The sequence below is a fragment of the Hyla sarda genome, chromosome 1 (genome assembly GCF_029499605.1).
Source record: "Hyla sarda isolate aHylSar1 chromosome 1, aHylSar1.hap1, whole genome shotgun sequence".
Taxonomy (NCBI): domain Eukaryota; kingdom Metazoa; phylum Chordata; class Amphibia; order Anura; family Hylidae; genus Hyla; species Hyla sarda.
In genome coordinates, this window is record NC_079189.1 from 223,219,142 (window position 1) to 223,245,320 (window position 26,179).

Consider the following 26,179-nt stretch of genomic DNA (forward strand, 5'->3'; position numbering starts at 1 on the left):
ACCGTAGGATAATAAGATTTGACCACCTCCCTCCATTGGTCCTCTGTCAGACCAGGAATGTCATCCACCCACTTGACATAGACTACCTCAAAGGGATCTGGGCCCACCGATTGCAAGAGAGCATATGGTTGGGTCAAAGGCTTGGACAGGTCAGTGGTGCCCAAAAGCAACTCCACATCTGAAAAGGCTGGGGCCACATCAAGGGTGCCAAACTGTGTCAGCACTGCATGTCTCAACTGGAGGTACCGAAACTGAGCACCCCGAGGGAAACCATACTGGTCACTTAATTCCTGCAATGTAGGAAATGAGGGGAATTCCCCAAATAAGTGCATAACAAACTTGACCCCATGATCGCTCCAGAATCCGGCTGTCTCCAACTCCTGTAGGTGGACCAAATTGGGATTCCCCCACAAGGGTGCTCTGGGAGATCCAACCGGTTGTGGAAAGCACCCGGAGACCACCGACCACACCGCAGCCACAGTCTTAATAGGAGTCAGTAACCTAGAAGGGGGAGAGTATCTATAAAGAGTATTAGTTAGAGTTTCATACAAACCCATAAGAGCTCCAGCCAGGGCAGTTGCTGCATTCGCCAGATCCATGTCTATCCACCAGGCCACATACACCATTTGAGATGCTAGAAAATAATCATACATGTTTGGGCAAGCCAAACCCCCCCACAGCTTGGACGTCTGAAGAAAAGCCTGAGCCAGTCTTGGTAGTTTATCCTGCCAATAGAAGGACCTCAAAATACCACTCAGCCTTTTAAAAAACTTTTTTGGGGGGGAACACAGGAGATAAATGAAAGCGATAAAGGAATTTGGGTAAATATATCATTTTAATGATTCTACCAGCCAAGGAGAGAGGCAGTGCATTCCAGGACTGTAACTTAGTCGTTACCATCTCTAACACCGGATTCAGGTTCAGCCGCATAAAATCCGACACAGAGGGAGAGACCTCCACCCCCAGATACCTAAACTGAGTAACCACCCTCAACCCCTGAAAAACCGTCTGGGGGGGCCCAACTCTCCCAGAGAGAGCCATCAATGAGGATTTCCCCCCATTTACTGTGAGACACGAGAACGACCCAAAAATATCTAACAGCGAACAAAGAGCCTCCAAGGATGCTCCAGCATCCGCCAAATAGACCAAAGTATCATCTGCATACATAGATACTTTTTCCACTATGGAACCCCTAGAAACCCCCTTGATATCACCTGTGCTACGGATGGCAGCGGCCAAGGGCTCCACTGCTAGGGCAAACAGAAAGGGAGATAGTTGACAGCCCTGTCTCCTCTCCCTGGCCAACATGAAGGGCTCGGAGACTTCCAAATTTGTGCGGACTCTCGCCCTAGGTCTATCATACAGCAAACGTACCCATGCCCGGAACCTGCGGCCAAACCCCAATCTCCCCAAAACACCTCGCAAGTATAGCCACTCCACTGAATCAAAGGCCTTATATATGTCTAAGCTAACCACATAGCCCTCCAATCCATCACTGTCCGCCTCCGCTATATTTAAGAATAGGCGCTGCACATTAATATCTATGGCCCTCACTGGCATAAAGCCCGACTGGTCAGGGTGAACAACAGTAGCTATCACCTTACATAATCTATTAGCCAACATCTTGGCCAGCAGTTTAATGTCAACATTTAGGAGGGAAATATGTCTATAGGAGTCTGGTAGAGTTGGGTCCTTGCCCGGCTTAGGGAGCACAACTATCAGAGCCTCTCTCATGGAATCAGGGAGGGATCCATTCTCCAAAGCCACATTGTAAAGATTTTTTAGGATAGGTATCAGCTTCTCTTCATTCACCCTGTACCAATCCCCAATCAGACCATCTGCTCCTGGAGTTTTCCCCGACTGCAAGGATGAGATAGCTACTGAAATTTCTTCATCAGAGAACGGGGCATCAAGCTCCATTGCCTGACTGGCAGTCAGAGTCTTAAGGGAAAGCCCCTGCAGAAAGGACACTAGTCCCTCCGGCACGGACAACTGCCGAGTGGAGTACAGATCTCTATAAAAGTCATGAAAAACTTTATTAATATCCCCAGGATCAGTAAGTAAGACCCCATCTGTCCCCAAGATACAGGGTATGGCAGCTGCTGACCTATGCTCCCTAGCCAAATATGCCAGTAATCTGCCATCTACAAACTCAAAAATTGCAGCTTCCCTATCTATTAACCTCTTCTGAATTCTTTCCTTCTGTAATATTAGAAGGGTCCTCTGGGCCACCAGCCACTTCCTTTCTGCCTCAGGTGTAGGATCTCTCACCACCTCCGCCTCCAAAACTCCAATTTCATCCTGTAGTGCCCTCTCCCTGGCTGAGTAGATTTGCCTCTGCCTGGCCACACCTGCCACAAACGCTCCCCTTACATGGGCCTTGTAGGCATCCCACTGAATTAGTTTATTCGGATGAGCTCCATTATGTTCCCAGAAACAGGAATGGGCCTCTAGCAGGGAGGCCATCACCGACTCCTCCTTCAGCCAACCGGGGTGCATTCGCCAAATTTTAGAAGAGTGATGAGGGCCCAATCTCAAGGACACCAAGAGCGCTGAGTGGTCAGAAATCCCCCTAGTGGTATAACAAACGTCACTCACCAATGGAAGGAGATCGGACGAGGCATATGCAAAGTCAATTCTAGAAAACGATTTATGAACCGTTGAGTAGTAGGAGAAAGCGGTATCAGACGGATGCTTCCAACGCCAAACCTCGGTCAGTGACAGTACTGCACTCCATGAATTTAGATTAGAGGAACCAGAGTCAGACGAGCCCGTTCGATCAGCACCTGGATCTGGGACTGCATTGAAGTCTCCTACAATCATAACAGGAAGAGAGGGAAATGTAAGCAGCCTAGAGGTGATGATAATCAAAACCTCCACCTGAAAGGGAGGAGGATCATATACAGACACCAAAATAAAACTAAAAGCTCGGAAAGAACACTGTAGTATCACATACCTCCCAAAGTGGTCACACGCAACCTGGTCAACTATGAGGGGAAGAGATTTGGAAACTAAGATTGACACTCCCCTAGCCGAAGAGAAGTATGAAGAGTGATACCCCTGCGCTATCCAGGCTCTCTTAAGGGCCAGGATCTTCTGACCAGTCCGGTGGGTTTCTTGTAAGCAAATTAGATTAGGGGCCTGTTTTTTATGGTCCAGGCATAAAGCCCGCTTAAACTTAGAGTTCAACCCCCTCACATTCCAGCTTGCCACTTTAAGGGACCCCATGGATGACCAAGAAAAGCAAACAGCAACGGCTCACATATAACATTCGTAGGCTCGAGTAAAGTACAATATTCAACTCCCCTAGGTCCAAGCACCCCCTCCTCCAAGGGCACTCCGGGGACAGACAGCAACCATACCACAACTGACAAGACAGACGAGACAAACAGCCACTTAGACACATACACTTGAAACAAGCAAAACAAATGCAAAGAACAAAATGAACCCCAACAATCCCTGTCTAACACTAAAACCTGTGCAGACCTATACCCTAAACACTACCAGTGGGAAGTAGCAAAAAGTCGAGTGCTTACTCCAACCCGCACCCTCCCCCCAACCCAGCCCTAACTATTTAACTAAGGGCCCGACTCACTAAACCCTCTAACTATCAATAAACAGCAGGTATAGTCAATGTAGGAAAACCTTCCTTAATGCTAGTCTAGAGCCTATACTCCCTAGCCACTATTAACTATCTAATTACGGAAATGAGTAGAAGGTCCAGCAGGCAATTCAGTCTGGCGGCGCCTCCGGGACCACCGCAGGAGCAGCATCCACCCACTGCAATGCTCGGAGCCTGGCTAGGAACAGCATAGCATATCTATATCCTTTAGTACGCAGGCGTAGGCGAACTTCAGTGAATTTCTCTCTCTGTTTCCGGAGTTCCACGGAGAAGTCTGGGTAGAAGGCCACTCTAGAGTCTTCATAATGCACTTCCCCTTTAATGAGAACAGCCCGCAGGATGGCATCTCTGTCTCGGAAGTGCAGCAATTTCGCCAGGAAAGGTCTGGGAGGGGCCCCCGGCCGTGGTGGTGTGGCCGGTACTCTATGTGCCCTTTCAACTGTGAAGTATGGGGAGAAAGTATCAGCTGGTAGGATCACCCTCAGCCATGTTTCCAAGAAGGCCACCTGGTCAGAGCCCTCTGTTTTCTCGGGCAGACTCACCAGCCTAATATTATTGCCTCTCAGTCTATTCTCTAGATCATCGGCCTTGTCTTGCATATGTTTAATTTGAGGCTGCATCGAGGTCATCTGGTCAGGTATAGGATGTAGTGTATCTTCCACAGCTGAGACCCTGTGCTCCACCTCCCCAGTGCGCTCCCTCAACTTCTGTGTCTCATGGCGGAGGATGACAAACTCCTGCCTTAACTCATCAACCTTAGCCACCATCTTGGTCTGACATGAAGTAAAAGCTGCCAACAGTTGGTCAAACTTCTGATCAATGGAAGAAACTTGGCGTGAGACACGGGGGGGGGAGAGCAGTTTCCATCATGCCTAGGACTGCCTGAAGCAAGAGACAGGGAATGTCCAGGCCCATCTTCCTCCATCAACTCAGAGACACTGGAAAAGCGACGGAGAGACTGCGCCGCATACGCAGATACTTTAGAAGCCACCGGGGTGGAAGCCCGAGAGTCTCTCCTGGAGCGGTCACTTGTTCTGGAGTGTCTCTCATCAGATGATGCTTCCTCCTCAGATGAATGCAGGGCAACTGTAGCAGCTTGCTTAGATTTCTGTCCCTTTCTTTTTTTATTGGAGCTACCCATAATTCCGTAGAGCAGAGACTAACCGAGCACTAAGCACCACTATGCACGAAAAGAAAGTCATTGTCAGAGCAGAGGAGGAGTCCAGGCAGAACCCCCAGCAACAGATATAGTGTCAGCTAGCACGCCCCCAGAGTCCAGCAAGGAAGGGGTTAACACACATAGCTTAGGCTGCAATCACTGATCCCAGAAAGCAAGAATGTCCAGCCAGGTATATCAGAGCCAGCAGACACCAGCAAATAACTAAGTCTCAGGGGTTAAAACTCTGTTCACCAGCAGTCTTGCACTTATCAAGGCAGTCAGGGGGGGAGAGGGGAGGGGAGCTTGTTAAGTTATCACTGCAGACAGCCGCCCCAGACAGTCTCCCACATAAATCAGAGATCTCCACTCGCAGAGTCCAGCAGAATTGAGTGAAGAGATATGAGGCACAAAGTCACTTAGCTCAAGAGGGATCTGGCACAGTCCTGTCCCCGTCTCTGCTGCTGCCCTGACCCGTGTTGTCCTCTCTGGCCTTAGTTCCCGGGTGCGGGAATCACTATGGCAACTTGTGACTCCGCCCACGAAGGCCGCAATGGAGGCCCATCTCTCAGCCCCCCAGCAGACAGGGAAAAGCACAGCCCCGACCTTCCGTGCACACTTCAGCCACCTCCGTGCCCCCACCAGTCTCCGAAGCTCCTGGCAGCCCTCCTCCGACACCCCTGGCTGCGCAGCTGAACTCCGGCACCCCGAGCACTCCAGATGCCACATGTCACTCCGCTCCCACGCCCGCTCCAAGGGCACCAGACTGTGCAGGGTCAACTCTACTTCCTCCGGGGACTAAGGCTGGGTTCACATCAGGTTTTTGCCATACTGTTTTCAATCCTTTTTTCTAAAGAAAACCGTATGGCAAAAAAAAGGATGGAACAGTATGGGAAAAAGTAAACCATATGCGTTTTTAATCAGTATACTGTTTTTAAAAGTGCATACAGTTCTGTCAGTTTTTATATAAAAAAAAACACGTTTTTGAAAATTTTGTCCATTTTTAATGGGAGGGGTGTTGGGTGGGGACTTTAGGATGCAAATGCGCATGTGCAAAGTAAAAAAACGTAAATGGTTTCCCGTATGGAACTGTATACATGTGCGTTTCCCATTGATATCCTTATTAAAAAAAAATTATGCTGTTGCAGTACGGTTTTTAAACCGGAATCAAAACCGTGGTTGACCACGTTTTTGTCACTGGTTTCAAAAACCGTACTGCAACCGCATAAGTGGACATCAATGGGAAACGCACATGTATACAGTTCCATACGGGAAACCGTATACGGTTTTTACTTTGCACATGCGCATTTGCATCCTAAAGTCCCCACCCAACACCCCTCCCATTAAAAATGGACCACATTTTCCAAAAACGTTAGATTTTTTTAAAAATAAAAACGGACGGAACTGTATGCACTTTTAAAAACAGTATACAGTTTAAAAATGCATGCGGTTTACTTTTTCCCATACAGTTCCATCCCTTTTTTGCTATACGGTTTTCTTTAGAAAAACAGATTGAAAACAGTATGGCAAAAACGTGATGTGAACCCAGCCTAAGATGGTGATTCGGGGCCTTTACAGGATAATCAGAAAGGATAAATTCAGCTGGGTCAGCGGGAGCACTAAAATGTGCGACCGCTCAGCTCGCCATGCAGCCACGCCCCCTCCAGTGGATGGTATTCTTAAAGGGTAACTCTCATTAACCCCTTAAGGACTCTGCCCATTTGGACTTTAAGTACTCAAACAATTTTATTTTTACGTTTTCGTTTTTTCCTCCTCCCCTTCAAAAAATCATAACTCTTTTATATTTTCATCCACAGACTAGTATGAGGGCTTGTTTTTTGCGCGACCAGTTGTCCGTTGTAGTGCCATCACTCACTTTAACATAAAATGTATGGCGCAACCAAAAAAATACTATTTGTGTGGGGAAATGAAAAAGAAAACAGCAATTTTGCTAATTTTGGAAGGTTTTGTTTTCACGCCGTACAATTTATGGTAAAAATTACGTGTTTTTTATTCTCTGGGTCAATACGATTAAAATGATACCCATGATTATACACTTTTCTATTACTGTTGCGCTTAAAGGACAACTGCAGCGGAATTACACTTATCCCCTATCCACAGGATAGGGGATAAGTGTTTGATCGCGGGGGGTCCGACCGCTGGGACCCCCCTCGATCTCCCTAACGGGGCGCCGGCATTAGCGCCCATGGTGACGTATCGTCGACCTAGAGGTCGACGGTGACGCCCCGTCTCCTCCCTGTCCCAATACAGTTCTATGGGGGATGCGGGGAGGCACGAATGCTTCCTCCCCGCCTCTCCCATAGAGATGTATGGAGGAGGCGTGCCGGCCGCAACGTCATGCTGCGGCTGGCACGCCCCCTGCATGGGACATCCGCCCCCCGTACAGGAGAACGCTGGGGGTCCCAGCGTTCGGACCCCCCGCGATCAAACACTTATCCCCTATCTTGAGGATAGGGGATAAGTGTTTGTACTGCTGCAGATGTCCTTTAAAAAAAAATCGCAAACTTTTTAACCAAATTAGTACGTTTAAAATCCCCCTATTTTGAAGACCTATAACCTTTTCATTTTTCTGTATAAGCGGCGGTATGAGGGCTCATTTTTTGCGCCGTGATCTGTACTTTTTATTAATACCATATTTGCTTATACAAAACTTTCATTACATTTTTTATAAATTTTTTTGGAAATAAAATGTTATAAAAACCCTGCATTAAACTGACGTCTATGCATTATCATAAAAGGCTGGGGGGTATGTCGGTTCACAATCTACTTAAATACTTTTATGCTGCTCGATTGAGCCAGTTGGCGTGGTTTATGGCCTCTGAGCACATACCACTATGGGTCGGTTTGGAGGAATCCCTCCTGTCCCCTCATACTTTCCCTTCCCTATTCTGGTCGGTACCCCCGGTGTCTCGTAGGGTCCCTTCCTCCGCTTTGCTCACTCTCCATTCCCTATCTCTCTGGAGGATGGTCCGGTTCCGCTTCAAACTTCAATCTTTCTCGGCCCCCTTAACTCCTTTGCTTCATAACTCCCTCTTTCCTCCGGGCCTGCGATCCTCTGATTTTCTGTGGTGGTCTGACCAGGGTCTCCGCTGTCGCTATGACTTTTTGGTGAGGGGTCGCCTTCAGACGCTGGAGGAATTTCGTTCTCGTTACGACCCTCCGTCCTCTGAAGATCTCCAAATCTTGCAGATCTTTTCTTTTCTACGCTCTTTCCCCTCTTCTCTTCCATCTCCTTCCTTCTCTTCTCTTCTACTCTATCTGATATTGAGCGTCTTTTTAAATACTCTGCTACTCGAAGGGGAATGTTGTCTATAATCTATAGTCTCCTGAACTCTCCCCCACCCGATACTAAATTGCCTTTTATGAGAAAGTGGGAATCTGATTTTCTTACTACACTATACCTCGATGCATGGCACTCCTGTTGTGATTCTCTTAGCAGGGGTAGTTGGCAGGTCTCTCTTACCAAGACCTCTCTCAAAATTTTGCACAGAACATATCTTGTTCCCACACGACTACACAGGTTTTTTCCGACCTCCTCGCCGCTCTGTTTCCGAGGCTGCGACCATCTGGGCTCCATGTACCACACTTGGTGGTCTTGTCCAATTGCTAGATCCTTTTGGATGGGCGTGATCCATATGAACAGGGAGGTCACTGAATTTCCCTGCCCGCTCCAACCGGCCTTCTGCCTTCTCAGCAAGCGGCCTAGCCGCATGGCTTATAGGCTATTTCGCTTATCCCAATTTATTTTGATGGCAGCTCGGGTTCATGTGGCGGGGAGATGGAAGGCGCCTGACCTCTCACTGGAGAGAGTGATTGACAGAGTCAGCACCATTATGTTGTCTGAAAAGTTGAATGTTATGAGGGACGATGTGGTCTCTGTATTTGAGAGGGTGTGGGACCCTTGGATTTTCTCCAACTACTGTCCTGACATGCGTTCGACTTTGTCTTTATATTAAAACACATGTTCACTTGCTGTCTACCTGTTGTGCTGGCCTGCACATGTACAATCCATTTTTTTTCTGTCTACCGTATGTATACACCTGTCAATGTTTATTGCTTTTATTGTTTTTTATGTTTTTCTTGTCCTTGGGGTTGCACCCCGAATATTCGCTGGAACCTTTTTTCTTGCTTTTGCTTAATAAAAGCTACATGTTTGACACTAAAATGTTATAAAAAAAAAAAGCAGCTATTTTGGACTTTTTTTTTTTTTTTACGTTCACGCCATTCACCGTACGGTATCATTTACATTTTATTTTAATAGTTCGGATATTTACGCACGCGTTGATACCAAATATGTATATAAAATATATTGTTTTACACTTTTTGGGGGTAAAATAGGGAAAATGGGACAATTTACATTTTTATTGGGGATGGGGGTTTTTCAAATTTTTTTACTTTTATTTTTACACTCTTATAGTCCCCATTGGGGACTATTTATAGCAACCATTCGATTGCTAATCCTGTTCAGTGCTATGTATAGGACATAGCACTGATCAGCATTATCGGTCATCTTCTGCTCTGGTCTGCGGGAAGGCAGATCAGAGCAGAAGACTCCCGGAAGGTAGCGGAGGCAGTTGAGGGGACCTCAGTCTGCCGGGCAGGATGATCGGATTGCCGTGGCATCGCTGCGGGCAATCCGATCATCCAATTAAGTGACCGCTATCCTGCAGATGCCGTGATCTGGATTGATCATGGCATCTGAGGGGTTAATGGCGGACATCTGCGACATCTGCTGGCTGCGTAAATGTATGTCCTGGTGCATTAAGTACCACATCACCAGGACGTACATTTACGTCCTGTGTCGTTAAGGGGTTAAAACATTTTTTGCTATTGCACTCCTTATGGTAGATAAAAAATATTTCTAAAATACTTTGTTTAAATAAAATGAAGTTTTCTATGTTTTATTTGTGCTTAAAAAAGCTCAAGAGCACATTTTCCCCCATCTTATACACAGACTTTGGACCGAAGTCTAAACACAGAAATTGCAGCCTGGAGTTCAATATGCCTTCCTTTCATAGGGCAACTCATTTAGCTGCTAGATGCACTTTAGAATGAGGGAAACTTTTAAATTTCTTTTTTTTTTGTGTTTTTTGTACATTCAGGCTGTATCCCTGGCTGACTATGACAACGTGGAGGAGGTTACTAAGGAGGGCACAAAGAAGTCTCCATCTCCTGGGTACCCACTTGTTTGTGTCACTCCATGCGACCCACATTTTCCAAAATACTCTGTAATGAAGGAACGCTGCGAGGAGGCTGGTATAAACCAGTCCACTATAGTGTTTAATTGGGAAGTGGCAGCACCCACAGACTCTAATGGGGCAAGATCTCCCTTTGAGACAATAACGGATACCACCCCTTTCACTGCTGTCAATCACATGGTGAGTAACCCCCAAAAAATGTAAAGAAATTAAGGGATCTATCATCAGACCATGTTGCCCTTAATAAGGGCAGCATAGTACGGGGACAGGATTGTCAACTATTAGCCAAAATAGTACAAACAAAATATTGTGTTGTTTGGTTTGTAGGAACAAACAAAGAACACGCCAGGCTGATAGTTATGAGCTCAGGGTATTAATGAGAGGAGTGCTCGCCTGTCTCTCCTTACAGAGGTTGATGGGCTGCTGTGTCAGCTGCGTACATTACATAAGGGTGGGTTCACACTACGTTTTCTCCCATACGGGAGCGCATACGGCAGGGGGGAGCTAAAACCTCGCGCTCCCGTATGTCACCGTATGCGCTCCCGTATGTCATTCATTTCAATGAGCCGGCCGGAGTGAAACGTTCGGTCCGGTCGGCTCATTTTTGCGCCGTATGCGCTTTTACAACCGGACCTAAAACCGTGGTTGACCACAGTTTTAGGTCCGGTTGTAAAAGCGCATACGGCGCAAAAATGAGCCGACCGGACCGAACGTTTCACCCCGGCCGGCTCATTGAAATGAATGACATACGGGAGCGCATACGGTGACATACGGGAGCGCGAGGTTTTAGCTCCCCCCATGCGCTCCCGTATGGGAGAAAACGTAGTGTGAACCCAGCCTAAGACAGCATAGTCTGATGACAGATCCACTTTGATTTGGAGCATGTGTTAAAATAGTTCTGCCAAATAGTGAAATTAGTGATATTTTACCTTTATGAAACTAATACACCCATTTACTCCATAAGTAAGTTTTAACTCATGGTTAAAGGCCCCCCATTTAATCATTCAACCAAGCCCTCCAGTTTCAGCATGACCATGCACTTATATAATGGATATATTGGCCTTCTGACACAGATAATGTCAGGAGAGAAAAGGATTGGCATGTTGGATTTTAACTCCCCTATTCTTTAGTTGGAGATAAAAGCCACCACCAGAGCAGTCTGGTGAACTTCATGTGTATGGAGGGCTAGGGAGAGATTGCTGACAGCTATCACTTGTGTATACCTTTAAATATAAGTCAGTGGTATTCACTATTTCCCATATGTTTTCTTATTCTGTGCTAACTAGGTGTTGGATAGCATTTATTTCAGCAGACGTTTCCATGTACGTTGTGTTGCTAAAGCAGTGGATAAAGCTGGACATGTGGGAACACCACTGCGAAGTAACATAGTTACAATCGGAACTGACAGTGCCATATGCCACACTCCAGTGGTAGCCGGCACCGCAAGAGGCTTTCAGGCTCAATCTTTTATTGCAACTCTGAAGTATCTGGATGTTAAACATAAAGAACATCCCAACAGGTAAGTTATGTGTGATGCAATGGGTTTTTCTTTTGGTAAATTGTGTGCTGTTTATTCTGTAAAAGGCAAGGCAATACAAAAAATATATAAATAGCAGTTATAAAACTTACAGAATATAAGGGCTGCCATGTAGTCTTAAATCCAGCACAATAGAGTGAACAATATTCAGAAGCACAAAAGTGTCTTGCAAGTACAATAGAAATATGAACAGGCCCCTAATACAGGGCTGAAATATTCTAGAAAAGGAAAAGCATGTCATAAAAAAACTGAGATAACAAAAAGGGGGAGGGGGTTTCTCTTAAGTCTTTAAACTAAAGTACTGTCCCCTCAGCCAGTTTACCCTACCAATCAATCAACTATCACAGAAGTGATCTTTATCAGTAGATCCTACCAGTCATGTAATACAGAAGTGATCTTTATCAGTAGATCCTACCAATCATGTTAATACAGAAGTGATCTTTATCAGTAGATCCTACCAATTATGTTAATACAGAAGTGATCTTTATCAGTAGATCCTACCAGTCATTTAATACAGAAGTGATATTTACCTATAGATCCTACCAGTCATTTAATACAGAAGTTATATTTATCAGTAGATCCTATAAATGAATAATTATAGAAGTGATATTTACATCTAGCCAATCAATCCATTACATCCTAGCAGTCATTTAATAAAGAAGTGGGGGGAGATTCATGAAGAACTGTGCTGGGGAAAAGTAGACCAGTTGCCCATAGCAACCAATCAGATTGCTTCTTTTGCTTTTCAGAGGCCTTTTCAAAAATGAAAGAAACAATCTGATTGGTTGATATGGGCAACTTTTCCTCAGAACAAGTTTTTATGAATCTCCCCGTGATGTTTACAAGTACATCCTACCAGTCCTTTAATACACTAACTATATTTACCAGTAGATCCTACCAATCATTCAACACAGAAATTATATTTACCAGTAGATCCTACCAATTATTCAACACAGAAATTATTCTTACCAGTAGATTCTACCAGTCATTTAATGCAGAAGTGATATTTACCAGTAGATCCTGCAAGTCATTTAATACATAAGTGATATTTACCAGTAGATCCTACCAGTCATGTAATACAGAAGTGATTTTTATCAGTAGATCCTACCAGTCATGTAATACAGAATTGATCTTTATCAGTAGATCCTACCAGTCATGTAATACAGAAGTGATCTTTATCAGTAGATCCCATCAGTAATTTAATACAGAAGTGATATTTATCAGTAGATACTACCAGTCATGTAATACAGAAGTGATATTTATCAGTAGATCCTACCAGTCATGTAATACAGAATTGATCTTTATCAGTAAATCCTACCAGTCATGTAATACAGAAGTGATTTTTATCAGTAGATCCTACCAGTCATGTAATACAGAATTGATCTTTATCAGTAGATCCTACCAGTCATGTAATACAGAAGTGATCTTTATCAGTAGATCCCATCAGTAATTTAATACAGAAGTGTTATTTATCAGTAGATACTACCAGTCATGTAATACAGAAGTGATATTTATCAGTAGATCCTACCAGTCATTTATTACAGAAGTGATCTTTATCTATAGATCCTACAAATGAATCATTATAGAAGTGATATTTACATCTAGCCAATCAACCCATTACATCTTTCTAGTCATTTAATAAAGAAGTGGGGGGGAGATTCATCAAGACCTGTGCTGGGGAAAAGTAGACCAGTTGCACATAGCAACCAATCAGATTACTTCTTTTGCTTTTCAGAGGCCTTTTCAAAAATGAAAGAAGCAATCTGATTGGTTGATATGGGCAACTGGTCAACTTTTCCTCAGAACAAGTTTTTATGAATCTCCCCCGTGATGTTTACAAGTACATCCTACCAGTCATTTAATACATAAACTATATTTCTCTATCGGCTCCATTGTGGGACACAGACTCTGGGTATATGCTGCTGTCTTTAGGAGGTTGACACTATGGTAACCAAAAAGTTGGCTCCTCCCAGCAGGATATACCCGCCTCCAGGCCACTGAGCAATTCAGTTTTTGCTTAGTGTCTTAAGGAGATGGACATGGTCTGGTTTTCTCCAGACCAAGTCTCATATTTTTTTTTATTTTCTTAGGTTTAGGGAATATGTTAGTTCTTTATTCCTTTTTATTTCTGTTTTCAGGTGGGGACTCAGGAGCGCAATGTTCACTGTTTCCCCATTGCGAGAGGTGGCAGGCATCTTGGATGTACTGTTAACCACCTCTCGCCAATGATCAGCGCTTGGGGTTGTACCTCATGGGTCCGGGTCCCCCTACCTCCCTGTTCGCCTCGCTATTAGCTTGGCTTGCCGCAGGTGAAAAGGCTGACTGAAGGCTACAGTCTGAAGACTTCTTTAGGTAAGTTCTTCAGCATGAGGTGAGTATCTTTTCTGAGTTATCTTATTTCCCTGCAGGGGGATTGTTTTTTATTATTGGGGGAGCAGTGGCTACAGTACAAGGACAATAAGGGAGCCCTTTATTAAGTGTGTGTGTGTGTGTTTTTTAGTACACGCGCCGCAGGCTTCTCCATGCGGAAGGGGGCACTTTTTACTTTCACTTTCGGCGGCTGCCGACGGCACTTCGCCCGCTCCGTCCCCGGGCGCACAGAACTCATTGCAGGCGGCGTGTGCGCTCGGGGTTCGGAGCAGACGCCATTACATAGTAAGTCCCGCGGTATCCTTCGGCGGCCCGGTGGACGTTAGCTCCGCCCACCTGGCCGCATAAGCGCCTCGGTAGTGCGAAATGGCCACCAATCAGCGCGTTGCGCGCGCTGGGGCCGTGCAGGGGCCAATCATAGAGCTCCTTGCCCTGACCCGGCCTCTTCCTTCTATTGGCCGGCGTCTCTTCTCTCTTCCCTCAGCACGGTGCGGAGTTCTCCTCACAGCAGCTGCCTTGGGACACAGACTTGGGTGAGACTGTTCATTTTTTTGTCATGTCCGTGCCCAGAACTGTTCCTCCCTCTAAGCAGATATCGGGAATATTAGTTACCCATTAAGCTTGTAAAAACTGCTCTGCAAAAATGTCAGGTTCTGCTGAACCCACTTGTTCTGCCTGATCCACTGCTCCCCCAGACCCCCATGCTATTTCTAACCCAGGTGCCCCTTCAGACCCAGCAGGTTCGGCCGCCCCTCTAGCCTGGGTTTCCTCCCTCTTCCAGTCTATATCCGACTTGGCACAGGTCTCCCCTTCTGTGGTGACTGCCTTGGAGAGGTCTACCCTTCACTGGCCCTCTAGAAGGTCTCGTTCCCCTTCTCCCTACGCTTCGCATAAGCGTAATAGGGTTGTCTCCTCTGACTCGTCCCCCGAGTCTTCTGGTAGACACGGGCGTTCCTCTCGCAGGTCTCGCCGGACCACTTCGTCAGGCCACACTCGTCACTCTTCCAGAGGACGTTCCCGTGGTCGCCGCTCTGGCTCTCCTGAGCCACGCACCAGGTCGGAGTCTCCCTCTTCCAGGGCCGCCTCCACTCGTTCGCACTCTCCTGGAGAGCTAGCGGCCAAGGGTTCCGATTCGGAGGACCGTTCGGACTCAGTGGACACGGTGAACTCATTGGTTATGGCCATAAGAGCCACCTTTAACCTAGAGGACCCAGGAACTTCAGACGCAGCCCCAGAAGTATCCTTTCATCGTGATCGGCACCCAAGGTTTTCAGCTCTCACGCTGAATTTGAGGTGATTCTAGAACCTGCCTGGAAGCACCGTGAGAAGAACTTTCAGGGACTGAAAAAAAGTCCAAGCGCGATATCCTTTCGCCAAGGACCTTGTTTCCAAAGTGACTTCCTCTCCGTCGGTGGATCCTCCGGTTTCCCGCCTCTCTAAAGCTACTACCTTGCCGCTGGCGGATGCAGTTGCCTTCAAGGATCCTGCAGACAAATAGGTTGAGTTGTTAGCGAAGTATGCCTTTGAAGCAGCGGGTTCTTCCCTGCTTCCTGCCTTCTCCTCAACCTGGGTGTCTAAGGCCCTCTTGGTTTGGCATTCTCAACTCCGTCAGGGCATTCTTTCGGGTTCTCCTCCGGAAGAACTGTCTGCTCTGGCCCTCCAATGTTCCAAAGCTGGAGATTTCCTGTGTTCTGCTTCCTTGCACTCAGCTCGCTGCGCTGCCTTTGCCACTGGTAATCTAGTGGCCCTCTGTCGTTCCATTTGGCTTAAAACTTGGAACGCGGACGCTGCATCTAAGAAGTCTCTCACCGAGATTCCTTTTACTGGTTCCCGACTTTTTGGCAAGCGGCTAGATGAGATTATCTCTGAGGCGACAGGGGGCAAGAGCTCTTTATTACCTCGAAACAAGTCTAGCACTTCCTTCCGCAGGAAGTCTTCTTCCTTTCGGTCCTTTCGGACGTCTGGCCCTTCTAAAGAATCCAGCCAGGCGCCTCCATGGGACAAGAAGGTCCCCTTTTACAAGGCGCGTCCCTCGTGGAAGTCGGACACCAACCGTCCCGACCGTTTTGCGGCTAAATCGGGCAACCGCAAACCCACTTCTGCATGAAGGGACGCCCCCACCCGCAGCTTTTTCTCGGGTGGGAGGTCGCCTCTTACTTTTTCGAGATGTTTGGACCATGCACATTCAGGACTCCTGGGTCAGGTACGTGGTATCCAATGGATACCGGATAGAATTTGCCTCCCTTCCGAGGGATCGTTTTTACCAGTCCTGTGCTCCCGGGTCTCCCTCGCTTGCGAGGGAATTTCGGGAGGCTCTTCAGTCCCTTCTCGTCCAGGGTGTCATTGTCCCAGTTCCTTCAAGGGAACGCTTTCGGGGTTTTTATTCCAATCTTTTCATGGTCCCCAAGAAAAACTGTTCTGTGGGCCAATCCTGGATCTCAAACGTCTCAACCACCATCTTCTGATCCGCCATTTCCGAATGGAATCTCTCCGTTCGGTGGTGGCATCTATGGATCAAGGGGAGTTTCTTTCCTTGGTGGACATCAAGGATGCCTACCTCCACGTTCCAATTTTTCCCGGACACCAGCGGTACCTCTGCTTTGCGGTTCCGGAAGGTCATTATCAATTTGTGGCTCTCCCCTTCGGTCTGGCCACAGCGCCACGAGTCTTTACCAAGATTCTGGCGCCTGTGGTAGCTCTGTTACGGTCAAGAGGGGTCTCAGTGATACCTTACTTGGACGACCTTCTCATCAAAGCCCCCACCAGAGCCCAGGCTCTGGAGAATGTGAGCCTCACTCTTCAGACCTTATGTCGCTTTGGGTGGATGGTCAACCGAGACAAGTCGGTTCTCTCCCCCACCCAGTCTCTGGTCTTCTTGGGGCTTCAGTTCGACTCTGCCTCGGCTCGGATTTGCCTTCCGCCGGACAAACGTCTGGCCCTCTTGTCGGGAGTCCGCTCCCTCCGGATACCATCCCCGGTCTTCTTCCGTACTTGTATGGAAGTCCTAGGTGGGATGGTGGCAGCGATGGAGGCCGTACCCTTTGCCCAGTTTCATTACCGTCCTCTTCAGCTGGCGATTCTTGCACGATGGGACAGGTCCCCTCTCTCTCTCGATCGCAGGATTCTTCTTCCGCTCCGGACTCGGTGGTCTCTTCTTCCTCAGGAGCGTTCGTTCCTCCACTGGCAGGTGGTCACGACGGACGCCAGCCTGTTGGGCTGGGGGGGTGTTTTCAGAAAGCAGACATTTCAGGGCCTGTGGCCTCCCCAAGTAGTCCTTCTTTCCATAAAAGTTCTAGAACTGAGGGCGATTTATCTGTGTCTGAAGCATTGGGAGTCCCTGCTTCTGGGTCACCCTGTCCGTGTCCAGTCGGACAATGCCACAGCTGTGGAATACATCAATCGGCAGGGCGGCACTCGCAGCTCAGCGGCCATGTCCGAGGTGTCAAAGATCCTCCTCTGGGCGGAACAAGTGGTTCCAGCCATTTCGGCGATTCACATTCCGGGAGTTCTCAATTGGGAAGCGTATTTCCTCAGTCGGTCCTCAGCCAACCCCGGAGAGGGGTCTCTTCTTCCGGAGGTGTTCGCGCAGGTCTGTGACCTCTGGGGGACCCCGGACGTGGATCTCTTCGCGTCTCAGCACAACCGGAAAGTTCAAAAGTTTGTGTCAAAGACAAGGGACCCCCTGGCTCTAGCTGTGGATGCCTTAGTAATTCCGTGGTCGGGCTTTGTGCTGCCCTACCTGTTCCCTCCTCTCTCTCTCCTTCCCAGGGTTCTGAGGAAGCTCAAGGCGGAAGGAGTCCCCGCCATTCTGGTGGCTCCAGACTGGCCTCGAAGGGCATGGTATGCCGACGTGGTCTGGCTTCTGGACGACGTTCCGTACCGCCTTCCTCTTCGTCCAGACCTACTGTCACAGGGTCCCCTTTGCCACCCCAATTTACAGTCTCTGCATTTGACGGCGTGGTGGTTGAGATCGCGGTTCTAAGGGCCCGCGGCTTCTCTTCCCAGGTAATTCGCACCATGCTTAGAGCTCGCAAGTCCTCCTCTGCGAAAATTTACCACCGTACCTGGCAGTCTTACTTTTGTTGTTGCGAAGCTCAATCTTTTTCTCCAGTTACCTTTTCCGTGCCCCGTCTCCTTTCCTTTTTACAGTCGGGGTTGGAACTAGGGCTGGCTCTCAGTTCCCTTAAGGGTCAGGTTTTGGCTTTTTCAGCATCCTCTGGCTTCCAATTCTCATGTCTGGACCTTCCTCCAAAGAGTGGCACATGCGGCCCCTCCTTACCGGTCCCCTTCTCCCCCTTGGGACTTGAACTTAGTTCTAGGCGCTCTCCAGGGCGCATCCTTTGAGCCCCTTAGGAAGGTTCCCCTTCACCTCCTTTACTGGAAAGTGGCTTTTCTTATAGCTATTACCTCCATTAGGAGAGTTTCTGAACTGGCAGCTCTCTCCTGCCGTTCCCCTTTCCTGATAATTCATCAGGACAAGGTTGTTTTCTGACCAGATCCGTCCTTCTTGCCTAAAGTCGTTTCGGCCTTTCATCTCAACGAGGACATCGTCCTTCCATCCTTTTGTCCCGCTCCTTCTCATCCCAGGGAGCGTCTGCTTCACAAATTGGATGTGGTTCGAGCGGTTCGGATTTATCTTTCAGTCACCTCTTCCTTTCGTCAGTGCGATTCTTTTTTCGTTCTTACGGAAGGCCGTCGGAAGGGACAGCCTGCTCCTAAGGCCACCATTATTCGGTGGATCCGATGTGCTATTTCAGAAGCTTACCACTGCAAGGGGAGGACCCTACCTTTCAGGGTTCTGGCTCATTCCACCCGCTCTATGGGAGCATCCTGGGCTCTCCGAAACAAGGCCTCGGCCTCGCAGATCTGTAAAGCGGCCACTTGGTCGTCTTCACACACTTTTTCAAAATTCTATCAGGTTTATACCTTCGCATCGACTGATGCTAGTCTGGGCCATAAGGGGTTGCAGGCGGCGGTGGTATAGCCGACTGCCTGACCTTTTTTATTCTCTGCCCACCCAAGGGACAGCTTTGGTACGTCCCAGAGTCTGTGTCCCCCAATGGAGCCGATAGAGAAAAGTAGATTTTTTAGACTTACCGTAAAATCTCTTTCTCGAAGGATCCATTGGGGGACACAGCTCCCGCCCCTTTTTTCTGGGGTTCCTTTTCGGTTATCTGTCCGAGGGAGTGTTCAGTTATTGTTTCTTCGGGTTCTCGGACAGTTCATGGTTTTTTTCCTTTGACCTGTCAGTCTACTCCTATTGCTCTGAGGCGAAACTGAATTGCTCAGTGGCCTGGAGGCGGGTATATCCTGCTGGGAGGAGTCCCCCAATGGATCCTTCGAGAAAGAGATTTTACGGTAAGTCTAAAAAATCTCCTTTTACCAGTAGATCCTACCAATCATTCAACACACAAATTATACTTACCAGTAGATCCTACCAATTATTCAACACAGAAATTATGTTTACCAGTAGATCCTACCAATTATTCAACACAGAAATTATACATACCAGTAGATTCTACCAGTCATTAAATACAGAAGTGATATTTTCCAGTAGATCCTGCCAGCCATGTAATACAGAAGTGATATTTATCAGTAGATCCTACCAGTCATGTAATACAGAAGTGATCTTTATTAGTAGATCCTACCAATCATGTAATACAGAAGTGATATTTATCAGTAGATTCTACCAGTCATGTAATACAGAAGTGATTTTTATCAGTAGATCCTACCAGTCATGTAATACAGAAGTGATCTTTATCAGTAGATCCTACCAGTCATGTAATACAGAAGTAATCTTTATCAGTAGATCCCATCAGTAATTTAATACAGAAGTGATATTCATCAGTAGATCCTACCAGTCATGTAATACAGAAGTGATATTTATCAGTAGATCCTACCAGTCATGTAATACAGAAGTGATATTTATCAGTAGATCCTACCAGTCATGTAATACAGAAGTGATATTTATCAGTAGATCCTACCAGTCATGTAATACAGAAGGCATATTTACCTATAGATCCTACCAGTCATTTAATACAGAAGTGATATTTATCATTAGATCCTACCAGTCATTTAATACAGAAGTGATATTTATCAGTAGATCCTACAAATGAATCATTATAGAAGTGATATTTGCATCTAGCCAATCAATCCATTACATCCTTCCAGTCATTTAATAAAGAAGTGGGGGGGGGAGATTCATCAAGACCTGTGCTGGGGAAAAGTAGACCAGTTGCCCATAGCAACCAATCAGATTGCTTCTTTTGCTTTTCAGAGGCCTTTTCAAAAATGAAAGAAGCAATCTGATTGGTTGATATGGGCAACTGGTCAACTTTTCCTCAGAACAAGTTTTTATGACTCTCCCCCGTGATGTTTACAAGTACATCCTACCAGTCCTTTAATACACTAACTATATTTACCAGTAGATCCTACCAATCATTCAACACAGAAACTATATTTACCAGTAGATCCTACCAATTATTCAACACAGAAATTATACTTACCAGTAGATTTTACCAGTCATTTAATGCAAAAGTGATATTTACCTGTAGATCCTGCCAGTCATTTAATACAGAAGGGATATTTACCAGTAGATCCTGCCTGTCATTTAATATAGTGGTGATATTTACCAGTAGATCCTACTAGTCCTTTAATATAGAAGTGATATTTACCAGTAGATTCTACCAGTCATTTAATGCAGAAGGGATATTTACCAGTATATCCTACAAGTGATTTAATACAGAAGTGATATTTACCAGTAGATCCTACCAGTCATTTAAAATAGTGGTGATATTTACCAGTAGATCCTACCAGTCATTTAATACAGAAGTGATATTTACCAGTAGATCCTACCAGTCATTTAATACAGAAGTGATATTTATCAGTAGATCCTACCAGTCATTTAATATAGTGGTGATATTAACTAGACATGAGCGAACTTACAGTAAATTCGATTTGTCACGAACTTCTCAGCTCAGCGGTTGCTGCCTTTTCCTGCATAAATTAGTTCAGATTTCCGGTGCTCCGGTGGGCTGGAAAAGGTGGATACAGTCCTAGGAAAGAGTCTCCTAGGACTGTATCCACTTTTTCCAGCCCACGTGAGCACCTGAAAGCTGAACTCATTTATGCAGGAAAAGTCATCAACTGCCGAGCCAAGAAGTTTGTGACGAATCGAATTTACTGTAAGTTCGCTCATCTCTAATATTAACAAATAGATTCCACCAATCAATTAATTCAGAAGTTGTGCTTATCCCCAGGGGCTTTTTTAATTTCTTTTTTAAAATTTAATTATTTGGAACCTAAAATTATCACTTGCATCTGTTACTGTGAATTTTTTTGCATACTTTATACGTTAAAATATTTGTGGTGTAAAGTATACAGTTATATGCCATCATAGGAGGAGAATTACAAAAATAATTGCAGTCTCAGATCTGTTACATAGCAGACACTATTGTTTCTGACAGACCCTATTGAATTCAGTGTGGTTAGTCAGATTTTCATCAGGGTGTACGGTATTTTACTGGACAAAAAAGGGTTGCGTGCTGCACTGTTCTGTTATTTTTCATAGAATCTTTCTAACCGAACTTCTTACACAGATATAAACCAGGTTAGGCTTAATTTGTGTGAATAAAAGACTATAGCAAAAAGGTGTAAACAGAGCAGTTTTGAAATATAAACTTAAAAATGTGCTCTAATATTTACATGGACCCTGATGTATCTTGTACATGCAATATCTATGTGCATTGTAATTACCCGTAACTACTATTTTGTTTCTACTTTAAGGATTCATATCTCAGTACAGATTCCTCATCAAGATGGCATGCTGCCACTTATCTCTACAATGCCACTCCATAATCTTCACTTCTTGCTTTCTGAGTCTGTCTATCGCCATCAACATGTATGCTCCAATCTTGTCACCATTCGGGATTTGAAAGGGATTTCAGGTATTAGGACTGAAGAATCTATAATTGTGTGTATTAAATTGTATTCTGTTATTACTAGGTTTTACCATGCTTAGTACGGTTTCATGCTATCATTGTACTAAATATGATTTATCTGTCCTTTGTTTAAAATAGCATACTATAGCTACAGCTTCTAGTCTTGGGACAAATATCAAGAGGGTCAGTCTCAATCTATCGAGAACATAAGCATATGCATACTACACTTGTATGCTGAAAGCATATTACATTCTACAATTATCCAAAAATGTCTCCTTACATTTATTTTCTTTACAGAAGCTGGATTCCTGGATGAGGTGACATATGACAGCATTGCAGTTGGTCCTGGTTATGATCGTCCTTACCAATTTGATCCCAATGTCAGGGAACCAAAGACTGTTCAGTTGTACAAACATCTTAACCTTAAAAGCTGCATTTGGACTTTTGATGCATATTATGACATGACAGAACTTATTGATGTCTGTGGTGGAGCAGTGACGGCAGATTTCCAGGTGCTGAAAATGTGAAAAATGTCATTAGAGATATAATGCAGTATAATGGATACACACAAAGTTTTATAAACAAATCAATGTTCACACAGATGTTGAATCTGTACATTGAAGCCTAAAAGTATTACATTATAGAGCAGGAAGAGCAAAACTGATTTGTATACAGTGAATGGCCACTTTATTAGGGACATCTATCTAATTGCGTGTTGAATCTCCTTTGGCCTATAGAACTCCAGCAATTCATTATGCAATAGATTCTAGTTGTTGAAATCATTCTTTAGCAATACTGCCCATTCTTTATCTGTCTTGGCTGCCTTTCACTGTGCATCCCCTGTTTGTCAGAAATGATCTTGACATCATGCTTAGACCCCTCTTGTCAGCTTGTTGTCTACATCCATAGGTTCTCTGTTCACTGGATGTTTTTCCTTGACCACACCATTCTCAGTATACTCTTTAAATTGCTGCGTAACAAAATCTCACAAGGTTGACAGTTCAAAATCATGGCCCTTGCTAGCCTAGCACCGATGACTCATTCTTAGTTGCTCAGGTCATTTAATTTTGCCATTCTAATATGGATTCACACTGAAACTGATCCATAGAAGTCTTGCTTACTTGATTTTGTGCTGCACTCTAGGGTCTGATGTCAAATTTTTTTACAGGTTCCGTTTAGGGTACGTTCACACATACAGAATCCTGCACAGATTTGATGCGCAGGATTTGTAACTGCCAATTAGAAGTTGTGCTCAGTCATTTAGTTTACATGACTTTTACTGTAAGGGTAGGGTCACACATGACGTATTTTGCTGCATATATTCTGCAACTGATTTTGCCACCCATTGACTTGAATGGGTAGGAAAATATACAGCAGCAAAATACAACACGTGTGACTCTGCATAATTTGAGACTAATTATTTATTGATTTTGTCTCTGTTTAGATTGGTAACTAAAGTTGTAAATGGGTAAATATGTGTTGAGTATTGGGAAAGCAAGTGGAAAGCTTGGCTGCTAGAGGTATAACCGGTAGGATGAATGAGGTTTTGATCCCACTGTATAGAGCCCCAATGAGACCACATCTGAAATAATGTGTCCAGTTCTGGAGGCCTCACCTACAAAAAATATATTGATAAAATAGAACAAGTCCACATATGGGCTACAAAATGGTGGAAGGTGTTAAAGGGGCACTTCGTCCCTAGACATCTTATCCCCTATCCGAGGGATAGGTGATAAGATGTCTGATCGCGAACTTTGCTCCGTGCCGGATGGCTGGCGATGTGTGGTGGAGGCTCGTATTACATTGAAGGGGCGCTGCCGTGACGCCCCCCTACGGCGCTGCACCCATTGCTCTAAATTAACGCCAGGTGCAGCAGGGAGATCGTGGGGGTCCCCAGCTGCTGGACCCCCACCATCAGGCATCTTATCCTCTATCCTTTGGACTTTAAGAACTAAATCTGTATCGTCTGGAGTCAAAAAGGGAAATAATTGAAATCTACACATGAAGTTTTATGATCAAATTAACATTCACACAGCTGTTAAATCAACATTACATCCTAAAAAGAGACCTGTCACATTCAATATTCTGTTTAAGCTGCAAGCATTAAGTTATAGAGCAGGAGGAGCAGAGCTGATTTGTATACATACTAAATGGCCTCTTTATTAGGGACACCTGTTAAAGGGTTAAATAAGTTTCACAAGGCAAGTGTTTCTAAGGATTTTTTAAGGAATTAAACACAAGTACAAGGGGCACAATCTGAGGCTAGTTTGAGGAGATCATAAGCAATGTGAAAAAATATTATTTTCTAAAAGAGTAGATTATACTTGGATCAAGCTTCCAGTAGATGTGGCTTGTAAATCAGTAAGTTAATGTAAGAATGCCTTTGATACACATACATCTCTTCTAAGTTAAAAATAAAGGAAATAATATAAGGTCAGACTAAATAGCTCAGTTTGACTTTTTCTGTCAACAGTTGTTGCTACAAATATACACCGATCAGCCAAATGTAAAACCACTGACAGTTGAAGTGAATGTATTGATTATCTCCTGCCATCTGTTATCAAGTGATCAGCCAGTAGGCAGGAATGAAGATTAGAGCAACTTTGACAAGGGTCACATTGTAATAGGTAGGTGACTGGGTCAGAGTGGCACAAGGAACTGTATACACAATATTAGGCAGGTGGTTTTCCTGTTATTACTGATCAGTGTTAATGTAACAGAAGCTACTTGAGTATGATTTTATTCTTTTTATTCACATACTGTAATGGAAATACTTATGTTCATTTAAGTTATACATTTTAATCTATTTCAGGTACGAGACTCAGCCCAGTCCTTCCTCACAGTTCATGTTCCTCTGTATGTGTCCTACATTTATGTCACTGCACCAAGAGGTTGGGCTTCTCTAGAACACCACACAGAGATGGAATTCTCCTTCTTCTATGATACTGTTCTCTGGAGAACTGGTAAGATGCCCTGCTGGTTTATGACACTGCAGCATCTGTTATAAAGGAAAAAATATGTATCATTTAGCTGATGAAAGTGTTGTTCTCTATCACGGTATACATAATTTATGGGAGATAATTAAATGACTAAAATACCAGTCTTGAAAGTAGTATTATTTGGAAATATTTTTTCCGCTTGCATTTTAATGCTGCCAATAAATAACTTGTTTTAGTCTATTTAAATTATTAAATTAATTTAGTGACATGTTTATGTGTTTATATGCAGGAATTCAGACAGACAGTGTCCTGTCCGCCAGACTTCAAATCATAAGAATATATATTCGGGAGGATGGTCGTCTGGTCATTGAATTCAAAACCCATGCTAAATTCAGAGGTATTTTTTTATTTTACTTTTTGCAATTTTGTCTGTGTAACTTGTACTGTAAAATTTTCGGTTATATAAATATTCGGTCTAATATAATGTATTTATGTGAATATAATAAAAATAAAAAAGTTCCCCACAGCCGCTGAATTAGACTTAGCTTCAAAGCCCAGAATCAAGAGGTCTTCAGTACGTGTTGCTGATCTAGGTCACACATATAAAAACTGGACTAGGCTAGGAAGGCGATAAAACCTGCCTTGTATTCCATAAAAATTCAGGCCCAAAAACAGGAGTTAGCAAGTTAAGTCTTGCCAGTGATATTCCTGGATTCCTGGACTCATCCCTGGACGAGATATGTGCTTCCTGAAACCTGGTAGCTACATATGACGGGTACCTTGGGGAAATATAGCGATCTACGACCACTATTCCTGTCACTGTCTCACAAAATATATTTATATATGTGTGGGTGAATATAGCCTGATTAATAGAGATGGGAGGCCATTTTGCCACAGTAAATTTGTTATTACTAATTACACATGAGCCATTTATGAAACGATCAAAGCTGGAGTGGAAGTATGTAGAATAGAGGTCTTAACAGTTGGATGTTTTTAGCTGTGTAGCTATTTCTTAAAAAAAAATATATATAATATATATATATATATATAATATAGTAAATAAAAATATTTGAATATTTTTTTATTTTGTCTGTTCTTGCTGTAAATATAGGGCATATGCCTATTTAAGAATCTGATTTACTTAAAGAGGTTATCCACGAATAGAAAAAACAGAGATAATTTCTCCAAAAAAAACAGCACCACACCTGTGTGTGGTATTACAGCTTGGCTCCATTCATTTTAATGGAACTGAGCTGCAATACCACACACATAGGTGTGGTGCAGTTTTTTTTAAAGAAATCAGCTCTGTTTTCTAATCCTGGACAAACCTAAGAAAAAGAACATGGCAGATGCCTATTTTATTATCTAATGTACTTAACAATACGTTTTATGAATC

At 44.6% G+C, this 26,179-nt stretch overlaps 1 protein-coding gene and 1 long non-coding RNA gene across 4 annotated transcripts in view; one reads left to right on the forward strand and one right to left on the reverse strand.

Moving 5' to 3' along the window:
* The window catches only part of FRAS1 (Fraser extracellular matrix complex subunit 1), a 596,246-nt gene that overhangs the window by 541,018 nt on the left and 29,049 nt on the right, over positions 1–26,179 (forward strand). Inside the window, exons 63-68 of one of the 2 annotated variants that reach the window (XM_056568807.1) lie at positions 9,902–10,177; positions 11,284–11,516; positions 21,690–21,850; positions 22,142–22,356; positions 24,657–24,807; positions 25,073–25,180. In XM_056568807.1, coding sequence (XP_056424782.1) covers positions 9,902–10,177; positions 11,284–11,516; positions 21,690–21,850; positions 22,142–22,356; positions 24,657–24,807; positions 25,073–25,180 — 1,144 coding nt within the window. Of the gene's footprint in view, positions 1–9,901; positions 10,178–11,283; positions 11,517–21,689; positions 21,851–22,141; positions 22,360–24,656; positions 24,808–25,072; positions 25,181–26,179 lie in introns of both variants that reach the window. The other variant, XM_056568808.1, reaches the window with a different exon arrangement.
* LOC130364749 (uncharacterized) overlaps positions 1–26,179 on the reverse strand; it is a 66,841-nt gene that overhangs the window by 22,521 nt on the left and 18,141 nt on the right. The window contains exons 2-3 of one of the 2 annotated variants that reach the window (XR_008891891.1): positions 22,125–22,359; positions 21,660–21,868 (exon numbers count right to left, since the gene is read on the reverse strand). This is a non-coding gene — a long non-coding RNA (uncharacterized LOC130364749). The remainder of the gene's footprint in view (positions 1–21,659; positions 21,869–22,124; positions 22,360–26,179) is intronic. The other variant, XR_008891890.1, reaches the window with a different exon arrangement.